Source organism: Lagopus leucura, unplaced genomic scaffold (genome assembly GCF_019238085.1).
Source record: "Lagopus leucura isolate 7727_CA_CO unplaced genomic scaffold, USGS_WTPT01 Super-Scaffold_100053, whole genome shotgun sequence".
NCBI classification, from domain to species: Eukaryota; Metazoa; Chordata; class Aves; order Galliformes; family Phasianidae; genus Lagopus; species Lagopus leucura.
The window spans coordinates 34,581-47,424 of record NW_024962299.1 but is presented as its reverse complement, the minus strand read 5'-3'; the positions used below and the strand labels follow the sequence as shown (position 1 = coordinate 47,424).

Below are 12,844 nucleotides of genomic sequence, written 5' to 3'. Positions count from 1 at the left end.
TTACTGTCAACCTGCAGAGCTGCATATGGAATTGGAAGGTGGGTAGCAGAGATCACGTTGCAGCATGAGAACTGATTACAGCAGATCATTTTGCTTCATACTTCAGTTGACTTTTCACATAAGAATAGTTACCTTTTTGTTGAAGGACTAACAACTTGAATTATGTGCGTGCAAGCCTATCCTCTGAAGTCCAGCACTGACATCCAGAAAGACCGGTTGAGTTGGTGAAAGGAGAGCTGTTCTGTGTTTGTAGGGGGCAGGAGATTATGCAGAATGGTTGATTTGTATTAGTCATTAAGGTTGGAAGATGGCCAGGTGCCACTGCAGATGGGCCCTGGATGAACTGCTGAGAAGTGGTAGCAGTTACTGTGAGTGAGCAAATAGCAACCCCACGGCAGTCCTGTGCTGTAACTAAAGAGGTAATCAATAAATTCCTAGGCTTCTGAAATCTACCTCTGTCCTTCCCTGAAGTCTTGCAGAAACTATTCCTTAACATCCCTCGTTTCCCTTAGTTAATCATCAGCAAGGCCCCTGGTGAACCTGCCAACTGGACTGGAGTATTTCCAGTTCTTATCCAGATGCAATATTGAAATGCGTTACGTAAACGCATTATAATAAAGTTAGTTGTTTTGCATTCCTGGCATCAGGCTAGTTTTCAGATGAGCAATTATGTGATGCAAATGCTTTTAACTCTCCTAAAATTTGTGCCTGGCAATTAGAATTGTTCCAAGTAAGGTTTTCATGTGTGTTTGTAAAGCACTTATCAACTGTAGACTGCTTATTTCTAATACTTGTGAAATTTAAAAGCAGTTTTAGAGGTGCTGAACGCTAATATAAACTTTGTTTTCTGAGTGAAGTTAAGGACGTATTTAGTCTTATAGTGAGTCAATGAATACTCAGGAAGGGAAAGAACTAAGACAAGGCAGCATTTAAAAGACTTGGGCTAAGTCTGCAGGATCACAGAATGGCCAGGTTTGGAAGGGACCTCAAGGATCACAAATCTCCAACCCTCCTGCCACATGCAGGGCCACCAACCTCCCCATTTCATACTAGACCAGGCTGCCCAGGGCCCCATCCAATCTGCCCTTGAACACCTCCAGAGACGGGGCATCCACAACCTCTCTGGGCAGCTGTTCCAGCTCCTCACCACTCTCATAGTAAAGAACTTTCCCCTGACATCCAACCTAAATCTTCCCTCCCTCAATGTAAAGACATTTCCCCTTGTCCTGCTGTTATCTACCTTTTCAAAGAGTTGACTCACCTCCTGTCTGTAGGCTCCCTTTAGGTACTGCAGGCTGCACTGAGGTCACCCCACAGCCTTCTGGAGGGAGCCCAGCTCCCTCAGCCTGTCTTTGTAGGGGAGGTGCTCCAGTCCCCTGATCATCTTTGTGGCCTCTGGACCCTCTCCAGCAGCTGTCTTTTTTGTACAGGGGATCTTACAGTCTGCTTGATAGGATTTCTGGGATTGAAAATAGGTGTTGAAATGCTGCAGCTGATTAATTAGAAAATGTCAGGAAATGCTGTAAGTAGAACTGAGAAACAGCTCTAAAAATTAGAAGACAAAACTGCATAAAGATCACAAGCTCTGCTTTTGGAAGAGGTAGCATACTAAACTATCGGCATTACTTGTAGATCTCTGAAAGAATTGCTCTTGGAATATAGCAGTTGACATGTTCCAAGCTTTTATTGCTTCTTCCTGCTGCAATAACTGATGCACTGAAAAACAGAGGTAGTTAAGGTGTACAGAGGACAGTATAATGCAGAGATGGCTGAAGAGGAGCAGGTTGGAGGGAGGAGAATGCTCACAGCTTGCGGTTAATGAGGAAAAACAAACAATAATTGGGAATGGCAGGACTTGTGAGGGCAGAGACCCATGGCATATGTAAAGTGTTCTACATAATGTGTCACCTAGTTAGATGCATGGCTTTTCCAAATCAATATAGGGACTGATCATCCCTATTTGCCAAAAGCCAGTAATTCTTAATTTGTGTGGGATGCCTACAACAGATTCACTGATGGAGAAATTGTACGAAGGCTGGGTGGGCAGCTCACTCATTTTTAAGGAAGTCGGGATCAGAACGTAAACAAGTGTTTGGCCAGGTCTGAAGTAGACTTATCATCCATTTGAGTTTGAGATCATGTAAGATTATATGGTAGCATCTCTGCCTTAAAAAAGCGAAGTTCTTATCTTCAGCGTGTACTTCTGTTGCTCACCTCACACTGGCTTGAATGCTTACTGTTTTGAATACAGAGTAAATGGAAAAATGATTGAAATTACTGTCTTAGTGGAAAAACAAACCAAGCTAAATGGGTTTTTGCTAGGAATTGCCAGTTTTGCAATTAATCCTGTAAACACAAGAGCCATACTTCCTTTTGTTGATTACGTACTGTTAGCTGGTTATGAAACCGCACCTGGAGGAAATGCTTGAGGCATAAATATGAAAACGAGTTACTTACTGCTGGAAAGTTACTACTGATAAAGAGGGAGGAAAAGTGTTAGAGTAAAACTGGCCACCAAATGCAGTTGGGCAGTTGAACTGCTCTTTCTCAGAGCATAACAGTCCTGGAAATCAATAATATCCTCACAAGGGCATTGCAACATTCATGGTGTACAGACGGGAAGCAAGCTAGGGTTTGAGGAAATACACATACTAGATGAATTTAGATGGTTTGTTTATACCAAAGATGATGTTTTATGTGAGCTTAAAAATAGGGAAAGAAAAAAATAGAAGTGCTGCTGTAGAAATAGTAAAATGTTTATTCAACTTCATTTGTTCAGCGTATAAATTGCAATGTCTTCTCAGTCCTTAAGGCTTAACAGAAAGGCAAGATCAGATGGATTCAGATGTACCAGACAAGTTGCTTTTAATTGGTTTGTAAGAGACTGCTCTCAACAGGGGAGGTTCAGAATTAAAAACTGTTTTATTGCAGTTTCAAGTACATCTGGCAGCTGCAAAGCAAAGCTGCTGCTGTAGAAGCTTTTACTGCTGCATTTGCTGGCATTATTTGTGTAGCTGGGGTCCTAAGTCTGAACAGAAAAGTTAAGAGTAGTTATTTGATTTTTAGAGGACTATGAAAGGTATTTCAGAAGTTGTAACACTGGGAATAAGACTTCATCTTTTCTTGTTTTGATTAGATATATTTGCATGCTCACAAGTAATCAGCTTTCTCCTGCAGTTTTAAGGGCAAAGGTACAATTTTACTCATGTTAGCAGCTAGTTAACTTTTACTTATTACCACAGATAAATGGAGAAATTTCAGCTTAAAGGAAACAACTCTCCTGTTTCAGTAGAAAAGAGTATTACAGATCATAGCTGCAGCCACTTAATTCTGAATCAAAAATTCTGTTTAGAGAAAACTACCCAAAATCCACTGAAGGGGGGATGGAATGAACCCATGGAAGAAACAGTGAAAGAATGTTCACTAAGGTACTGCTATACACTGTGTGCTATTTCAAATAATGAAAGGCTTACCGAAATCAACTGTGCTCTTAGGCGCAGTAAGCGCATGCAGCACTGTTATTCTAACAAGCACCAGAAAGTGTGGTTTCAATATTTCACAAGCTCCAGTCTTTATGCAGTACCTCTTGGACCTGCAGAGCCAAACATAATTCTAGGCATAACATGGCTTTATGGGAACTTGAGTCCAGCGTGAGTGTGATTTACACCTGGAAAGCAATGCATTTCCTATCCAGAAGCATTTCATAAAGTATAGTTCTACACCATTTGGCATAAAAATTAAAACATTTTATGAAGAACCTAAACTGGAGTTAGTGACTCCTTTTTGACTCATGAAGTTAAGAGCAATGCTGCTTTTCCAATGTAATTCTGTCCTTTCTCATCAGAGCATGAACTCCAGTACTGTGCTGGCAACTTCTTGATTTTGTTGTTTTTGATTTTGCAGTTTCATAGAACCAAACCTGTGACTGAATTGCCTCTTAAGTAAACATAGTTATGGTTCGGTGGCAAAACCTCTATTTTTGCTGTGCTATGCTTTAGCAGCAGTGCTCATAGACTACAGCAAGTGATATTTTAAGTCTTTATCTTGCATGCAGCATCTCTAATTCTAGTTCTCTATTTCAGAAGAGCAAAGCTGCTTTTTTCACATACCTGTTTCTGTAATATCCTTAAAATGCCTACTTAATTTTCTTGCTTGGAAATGACGTATGTTACATGTTCATGCCCCTAGCATGACTACTGGTGTGTGTTGTGGGGTTTTTTTTGTTTGTTTCTTTTTTAAGAGCTGCTAATGCAACTGTTTTAATATGTACGCCTTACCAATTATTTCTGTCTCTCTCTCTCTCCAACAAATTGTTCCTTCCAGTTCTCTACTCTCTGGTTCCCTATTACTATAATTCCTTCTTCAAGGTGCCCTTTATATGCTATGACTTTGTCACGTAGGTCCAGCTTCTCAAAGCCCACAGTATTTACTTCTCTCTTGATAGCTTGTGTAAAGGCCTGGCTTTTCTTCTGATTAGATCTAATAGCTCTGAATCTATTAGATTTGAAATCCTACAGATAGATCCTTTTCCCTCCTTCTATCACTATCTGCATCCTAAATGCTGAGAAACGGCACAGAGTATAATAAATAATGTAAGCAGTTGTATACTGTCTAGTAAATAAGATATCCAATTTCCTGACCAAGGTAAAGAAACGACAAAACTCTCCGTGGTAGGAATTTTTATTGTTTGTTAAGTGAGAAAGAGGTACATACTATTGCAGTTTTAACATGATCAACATCTTGCTACTGCTTAGGATAATCTAGCAACTCCAGTGTTCTCAATACTAATGCAATGCTTTTATTTTTCATAAACTTAACATCTGAAAACAGAATAAATGTGCATTCTTCTTTCCATATTTTAGAAGCCCAACTACTTAGCTTTATTATTTAATCAATGTGTAGATGTAACTTCCAAAGGAATGAGGCTCTAGGAATTCATAGCCATGAGAAAAAACACAAAAAAACCTTTTTTTCATAATTTAACAGTCTAATAAAAGACCTATCTATTGTTAGGAAATAAATCCAGTTACAAATGCATGTATAGAGAAGGAACTTCTGTGGATGTCAGAACAGAAAATGATCAGCTATTTACAAGGTGCACAGCAGGATGATATAGTAGCCAAGATCCACCATTCAGAAACCAAAGGTGTTCTCTCCACTGTAGGCAACATATAAGAATCCGTCTTCGTCTTTCTCCTTCTCATAAAGTTGTCCCATAGTTAAGCTTGAAGGAAAAGAGAAACAGCTTTCTTACAAGATGACCATTGCAAATGGTAATTCAACCTCACATAAACAAGGCTTCATAAAAGCTAATGTTAAGTTTGTATGTAAAATAGAATACAAAAATAAGAACATATAAAAAGCATTCGACATCTGTGCTCACAAAGTGTCCAGTGCTCTCTCTGGAACATTTCTGTTAGATTTCTGTTACTTCTGTACATCACAAATCTGTTTATCACAGTGCTTCCTTATATTGAAAATTAGTCACTGGATGTATTTCTGTTTCTGAATCATACATTATTGTGGCCGTCACTTAACAGCAAGATTAAGAGCCTGACAGCACCTTCTTTGCAGCCACATTGAAACCTTGCTTCTTGAGTAAACAACCTGATTTCTTCCTCCATGTGCTATAGTCTTTACTGTTCTGACGATCTCAAATTCATCACAAGTATTTTCTGGACAGTTTCTTTCAGATCCAGGTTGTTTGGGGAAGTAAAAAGCTCTTCTGTCTATATTGCTAAGAAGTGATGACTATAAAATAGTGCTGCTACCAAAATTCCAAACCAGTTAGAAACTAGTACTTCTTGAACATTTTGGCAACTTAATTACTCATTTATTTTATGAGGATAGGCTTGTGGCCCTTCACAATCTAAGTAGCCTTTTGTGGGATGACTGTATTATGAAAACAGAATCAAACCCAAGCGATGACTTGGCCAGCACAATAACACAGCTGTCTGTGAATGACAGATGAAACAGTGACTGATGTGAGTCAGCTGCATAAAGATGCTCCTTCAGACAATCTTTTCTAACTTCCCGAGTGTCTGAGAAAAGGACAGTGAACTGAAAGATACAGACTGAATGTGGGTGATGGGGAAACAATCACGGCTTTTTCCCTGTGAGAAAGGGGTAGTGCACAAGGAGAGGAGCTGGGGAGAGTTGCAGACAGTACTTGAAATTGATGGAAATTGATAAATAGTAGATAACCACCTGGATGAAAAGGATGTTAAGAGTTAGTGGTTTATGCAGCACCGTTAGCCTAGAAAACGGGCAGAACTGTGGACCGGTTACATTTTTGCCTATTAACAAAAGTTCCTATTTTTACATCTGCTCGAAGGTTCAACGCCTTGTATTTTCAGCAGGGCTGTGACATCATCATTGCATGAGATGATACGACGTGCCCTTTTTTCTCTTCCTTTCCTGTTTGTTCCTATCAGTTCTACAGTACTGAGAAGATGGGACTAAGGCATTCCTGATACTCCTAGAAGAAGGAAAGAAAAGGTCCTCACAGGTCCTATGATTCTCATAGGTGTCATGAATTAAGTAAAAATATTTCTCGCTGAGTCTGGTCAGGTGATCTGGAGGTGCTGTTACACAGGTAAGTGTTAACAAGAATAACACTGCCTCTAAACTAACACCACATTCTATTTCCTCAAATATTATTAAAATAGCTTGTACAGCAAGCTGCTGTAGTAGCTGCTAACATCATGTTTCGTTCTGTATGTAGCAGACAACCGTTGATGCTTACTCCGCTCTACAGAGCAGTGTTTTTCACATTACTTTTAGTCATTTTGCATTTAGTATTTACAGGAAAAAGTTATTAAAAAAAAAAAAAAGTTTCTGTGTGAGCTGACAGAAATAGGTTAATGATTTTTTAAAATAGTTTACAGTGTTGGCTTTTGAACATTTAACATACAACTTCTTTTGCCACATGGCGAAGTTATCTGATATTTACGATGTAATAACCCCAGTCTACCTTCTTGCAATGTACTGCAATCAGAATGTCTTTTACATTCACCTTTCAGCTGAGCTTGAGGAACTACATATTTATCAATATGTGTGACCAAAAAAAGTCATAGCCACAAGAAGATGAAAATGTGACCAAATGCCTTCAAAAATTGCTGACTAATCCTCAGGAGGGTTTTTTTTTGTTCCTCTGATATGTACAGCCATGCGAAAATGGTTCTGAATAGCAAGTGAACAGCTACTTACCTGGACTGTGGGACAGTCTTGTCTACAAAGAGGAATATTGCTTTCTCAGAGGGCAGCTGAATCCTCTTCCTGATGATCCACATAAACTGGGCCACAGTGATGTCAGATGGAACTAAGTATTTCCTCTTGTCAATATCAACAATCTGAGATCCTGATACCTTCTCCACTATGACCTGTAAAACATGCATGAAAGTGAGGTTTTTCAGGACTGGTATAAACAGGCAGCTTTGATAGTGAGAGACGGGACTCACTCACTACTGTACAACCTGATTTTACAGCTGTGCTGAAACCTACATTCATTTATACAATGGCTCAAAATTTCCTGTGCCTGAGCAGGGGGAAAAAGATGCAAGGTGCCCAAAAGAATCCTGGAAAACATCTGCTTTTTAAACAAAATTATTTCTCGTATCCTGGAGATCTAAAATTACTTTTATTCAAGTTGGGAGAGTAACATCCTATTGTGTTTAAACATGGCCTGCTAATTTTCAAAATAAGTTCCCCACGTGCAGGATGATATGAAGCTTTGGAGAAAAAAAAATAAAATACAGCCCTGCTAGGAGTCAATTTAATGATAGAATCGCTGAGATCCTGAGTAAGAGTCGAAAGGACCTTAAAGAACATTCAGTTCCATACCCCTGTGATGGGCAGGGTCACCTCCCACCAGACCAGGTTAGCCAAAGCTAACCAGCCTGACCTCGAGGTGGGGCATCCATGGCTTCTCTGGGCTGCCTATTCCATTGCCTCAGCAATCTCGTTGATGGAAATCTTCTGTTGCACAGAATTCTAGTCTGCAACGGGCAATACCAAGAAATAGAAGCCTGATATGTACACCACCTCCACTCTTCAAACAACTGTGGTCTTTGAATAATGTCTCAAACCATTCCTAATACATGACAGAGCCAACTGCCCTCATGTGGAGTATAACAAAAAATTTAGAACAAAATAAAAATCAATGTGAATGAGAGGCCATTTCGCCTGCTGTGTGCAAGTCCTAAATGCCAAAATATCTCTTGGGCTTCCATGTAAAAAAATCCAGAATTGTCTAAGTTCTTTTTAAAGCTCTTTGTATTAATCTGTGCAATGTGCTGTATCATAACACAACATATACTGGTATGTACGTATGTACATCACATGTGTACCGCTGTGACAGAAACTGTCAAGTTCAGCAGAAGCAGAGGTATACCGCAGGGAGCAGTGAAGAGCTGGAGAAGCCATGCTCTATCTGAGTACAGTCAAAATTCTTAGAATTGCAGTGTAAATTGCATAATCCAATGCTCTAGCTTGCCACAGACACACGCTCATATTTCTACCATTGCAGCATTGCTTTTGAATTGACATTCCTTCTGTCTGGGTTTGTATAATCAATCTGGCAACGATTACTGACTTCCCAATTAGGCAGTCGGTGTTTTTGCCAAGCTCTAAACCAAGGCATCAAAATGAAGCATGCCTTCAGTGTGCCCTGGAGTACCAGCTGGTCTGCCAATGGTGTCAGCTGAGCACTCTACCGAAGTACCCAAAACGTGCCATGATGTGATATCATCTGTGTGCCTGTGCCATACCAAATTACACTGATAGAGAATCCAGCTATGTATGTATCTGATACATAGATACATGTACAGATGATATGATTACTGCGTCAGTTGGTCAGATGAAGAAACAGGAGGACAGGGAAAGCATGCTAATAAAATGTAGGTTTTAGCTACATATGAATAAGAGCCAGGTGGGATACGTAGACTGTAAGAGTCTAATAAAAATCACACATTCTTATACTGCCTGGCCATAAGAACTTGGCACTTTCTTGCTTATACCGGGAGAGTTTGGTAAAAGAAGGGACCCAAACAAAGATGCCTAAATAGGATGGTGTTTACACCATCAACAGGCTTTTTTTTGCTACTCTGAAAAGCAACTACCCACGCTAATGACCACTTTAGAATGCCTACTGACTCAGGTTTGCAATAATTTCCTTATTTTTTCACAAGACAGCAAAAAAAAATTCAACATGCTATTCTGAGTATGCATAACTACACTCTAAAGCATATGGTTTGTTCTTGTTCTTACTGTCTTACCAGACACTAGTCTCTTCTTTGTGCATCAGAGTATTTTACTCATACGTAGGGAAATTGAGAAACCGACCACGGGAAGGACAGATTGCAAGGTGTACACAAAAAGCAACAGGTATCAGAACGAGAATTGAGTATAATGTCTAGAAAGGACCTGATGGTCATTGCTCCACATAAAGTAGTCCTTCAAGGACAAACACAGCATGAGGGGAAATCAAGCTGACAAGAAATTGCCACATCTCCACTATTTATCTGCGTTCGCCATTGCTACAGCACATAGGTAATGCTCAGATAAAAGTACAAAATATAGTATGGTCTGGAGAATCTTCTTATTTTCTACAACTGAGTCAACTGAAACAGGAGGGTAAACTAGCTGGCCCTTACAATATATGGGAACCGTAAAGAACACAAAGAACAGCCTGAACAAAATGTTCAAGCCTTAACAACTGAAACTTAAAAAACCACACTGCAATAATCCACCACACATTGTAGCTTCACCATGAAGTAACCTTCACAACTGGAAGTCAAGGCTAATGGTGAACTGCTTTAGTAAAACTTACAGATACTTTTTACCCTTCAAGCACTTGATCTCTCAGCAAATTTAAAATAGCAGTGCTTAGGAAGCATGAATGTCTTTCTACTCCCATTTAATTCCTAAAGGGACAAGGGCAGGTAGTTGTATGTTATCTTAATACATTTTATAATGCTTGAGCCCCTAAAATATCTGTATACAGCAGCTGAGAACTGAATTCCCTCTGACCTACATCACTCTGGATGTAGACTATAACCTGAAAAGAAGGAAACATGCATTAAGTCTGAAAAAAAAATTTTTGACTGGTAAATGAAAAAAACGTATTTGATATTGTATGGTAACTGTTGAGTCATGGCCTGAAGCACTGACTGAGCAGCTGGGGAAAGGACCTGATCAGCCCTGGGAGCACAGGTGAAAGCAGCTCAGCTGTGGGACCAGAAGGGATGGAGCCTGGCTGCAGCTCTTAGACCTCATTGAAGGCTGACTAGTACTGCGGAAGTATCTTCGGTTGGAGGTCCCTTCTTTGTGAAGTTTTTCTCTGTGAGCTTAGATCTTCAGAGACAGGTGAGCGGTCCTTTCTTCCTTCCCTTATAACATCTATTACACTAGCGCCTTTGTTGTTACACCTCCTGTATCACCATTCCATCCTACTGATCTTTCTGATTGTTACAGGCACCAACTACTTTGTAAAAGTTAGGTGGCTCAGTATGAAACATCAAGCAGAAAAATACTTATCTGCTCAAACAAAGCGTCACAATGCACTTGGAGATTTAATTCCTGTTACCTTGTTCCCTGTTGCTGTTCATTGTAATTCTACAATGCACCATGAGTTGCAACGTCTCTCTTTTTCATCTTGAAAGACATCTTGGAAATGGACAAATGTATGCTTGTGAAGGTATATGGTTATTAGTATGCGACAGACTATGTTTTATAGTTAGCCAAGTGGAGAATGGTAAGGACTGGATCAGCTTGCCACGCTACATTTGGAGATGTTGTAACTAGGTTTGATTCAGTAACAGAGAAAGGTAATGCATTTAGAGGCTTTCCTCTGGGTTGTGCTGTACCAAGTTACCAAGAGGTCAGATAGGAATGGTACTAATAGAAACTAATGTCATTAGATGAGATATGGAAAATCTTACTCATAAGTAGGCAGGCTGAAAGTGTGGACATGTTGCTAACTGTTACTAAGAGTGTTAGCAGGGTAAGTATGGTCACCTCCATGACTGAAACATGGTAAAAGGGATTATTACAGAGTGAAGAAGCCATCCATTATTTAGCAGGCAGGTAGGTATTACTGCAGAAAGGAGTCACCATTTGCAATGGTTCTTCAAACAACTGGGTCTGCATGACATGGATTCACCAAGGTAAGGCTGATTACAGGCATAGAATACATATGGGAAAATCACCTCCCTCATCCAGCCAGGAAGGAGGACTGTCAAGGTGTAAAGAACTTATTCCCTTTCTTGAAATCATGCACAGAATTATCTTCAAGATACTGAAAGTACTGTACTGGGGCTCCCAGTACAGGAAGGATGTGGAGCTCTCGGAGTGGGTCTGTAGCAGGGCCACTAAGATGATGAGAGGGCTGGAGCACCTCTCCTATGAAGAAAGGTTGAGAGAACTGGGCTTGTTTAGAGAAGACTCCAGGGAGGCCTCATTGTGACCTTCCAGTACTTGAAGGAAGTGCATAAATAAGAGGGGGAATGGATGCTTACAAAGGTGGATAGTGATAGGACAAGGGGGAACGGTTTTAAATTGAGACAGGAAGGTTTAGGTTAGCTATTAGGAGGAAGTCTTTCCCCCAGAGGGTGGTGAGGCACTGGCACAGGTTGCCCAAGGAGGCTGTGGATGCCCCATCCCTGCAGGCATTCAAGACCAGGCTGGATGTGGCTCTGGGCAGCCTGGGCTGCTGGTTGGCGACCCTGCACACAGCAGGGGGTTGGAGCTCGATGAGCATTGTGGTCCTTTTCAACCCAGCTCATTCTATGTTTCTACAAGGTCTTTGCTGGGGATATAATAGCTCTTAGCAATCAGCAGGACACTGATAAAGCATAGACATGCGTGGTAAGCGTCAGGCCCTCTTGCTTATTTGACAATGCACATTAGGGCAGAGGAAGGAATGCTGAGTAGTTGCACGTCTTTGGGCCTTCTTTAAAACATCGAAGGTGGCAAAAAGGAAAATGAATTTACTTGGTGGGAACCAGTCAAAGAATAGAGGGCAGGATGCAGGCAGTTTATCCACCTCTGCCTCTAAGTTCTGGATCAAAGCTGGCCTGGTTACTCACCGGGACACGGTCAGGGTATTTGGCGCGGATCTTTGCCGACTCCACGCATCTGTGCTCTGTGAACAAAACTCGCAGTTAGTCACTGCACAGTAACAGGGCAGTCAGAGTCCTACACAGAGCGAGCAGCACCACAGGCACAGCAGCCAGCGGGCACCGTCGTGCCTTCCGTGACGCGGCCCTAGCCAACGAGCTCGTTCTCCACCGCCGCGCCGCCCTTCGTCGAGAACCGCGGGACCGTCCGCCCAGCACCACCGCGCCGGCGCGGGGAGCCCGCCGCGGCACGCACGACTGCGAGGCCCGGTGCGGACGGCGACGCAGAAGACAGGAGGCCGCCGGCGGGGAGCGCCAGGCCCGCCCTTACCCAGCGCATGGTCCTCTTTGAACATCCACTTCATGGCGCGAGCTGGGCGGGAAGCGGAGCCAGCGGCGAGGCCCTGGTGCGGGCAAGAAGGGAGCCGAGCCAGGCGGCGGAGCCTGCGGCTGTCACGGACCCTGTCACAACAAAATCAGCCCCGGCTCGGCAGGCGGGACTTCCGGCTCGGCGGTTCCTTAGCAACCACTGGAACGCGGCGCTTCCGGCTCGCGGGCGGAGGGGCGGGGCTGCGGCGGACGGTAGGGAATCACGCGGAGGAAACGAGGCTGCGCAGCGATCCGTTCGGCGGTGCCGCTGCGATGCTGGCGTTCACGCTGTGGGTCCCGACGCCGTAGCAACTGCCCTCACTACCTTCCTGCTGCCGTCTCTGGGCGCTCCCCGCTTC

At 42.2% G+C, this 12,844-nt stretch overlaps 1 protein-coding gene across 1 annotated transcript; it reads right to left on the bottom strand.

Annotated features, from left to right (window-relative positions):
• Positions 1-4,664: 4,664 nt before the first annotated feature.
• Positions 4,665-12,614, bottom strand: GABARAPL2 (GABA type A receptor associated protein like 2). The gene is made up of 4 exons (XM_042885880.1): positions 12,448-12,614; positions 12,087-12,142; positions 7,210-7,382; positions 4,665-5,224 (listed from the first exon to the last, which is right to left on the bottom strand). Exons 1-4 carry the CDS (start codon positions 12,479-12,481, stop codon positions 5,134-5,136), a joined length of 354 nt encoding a protein of 117 aa, XP_042741814.1. The 5' UTR covers positions 12,482-12,614; the 3' UTR covers positions 4,665-5,133.
• Positions 12,615-12,844: the final 230 nt, after the last annotated feature.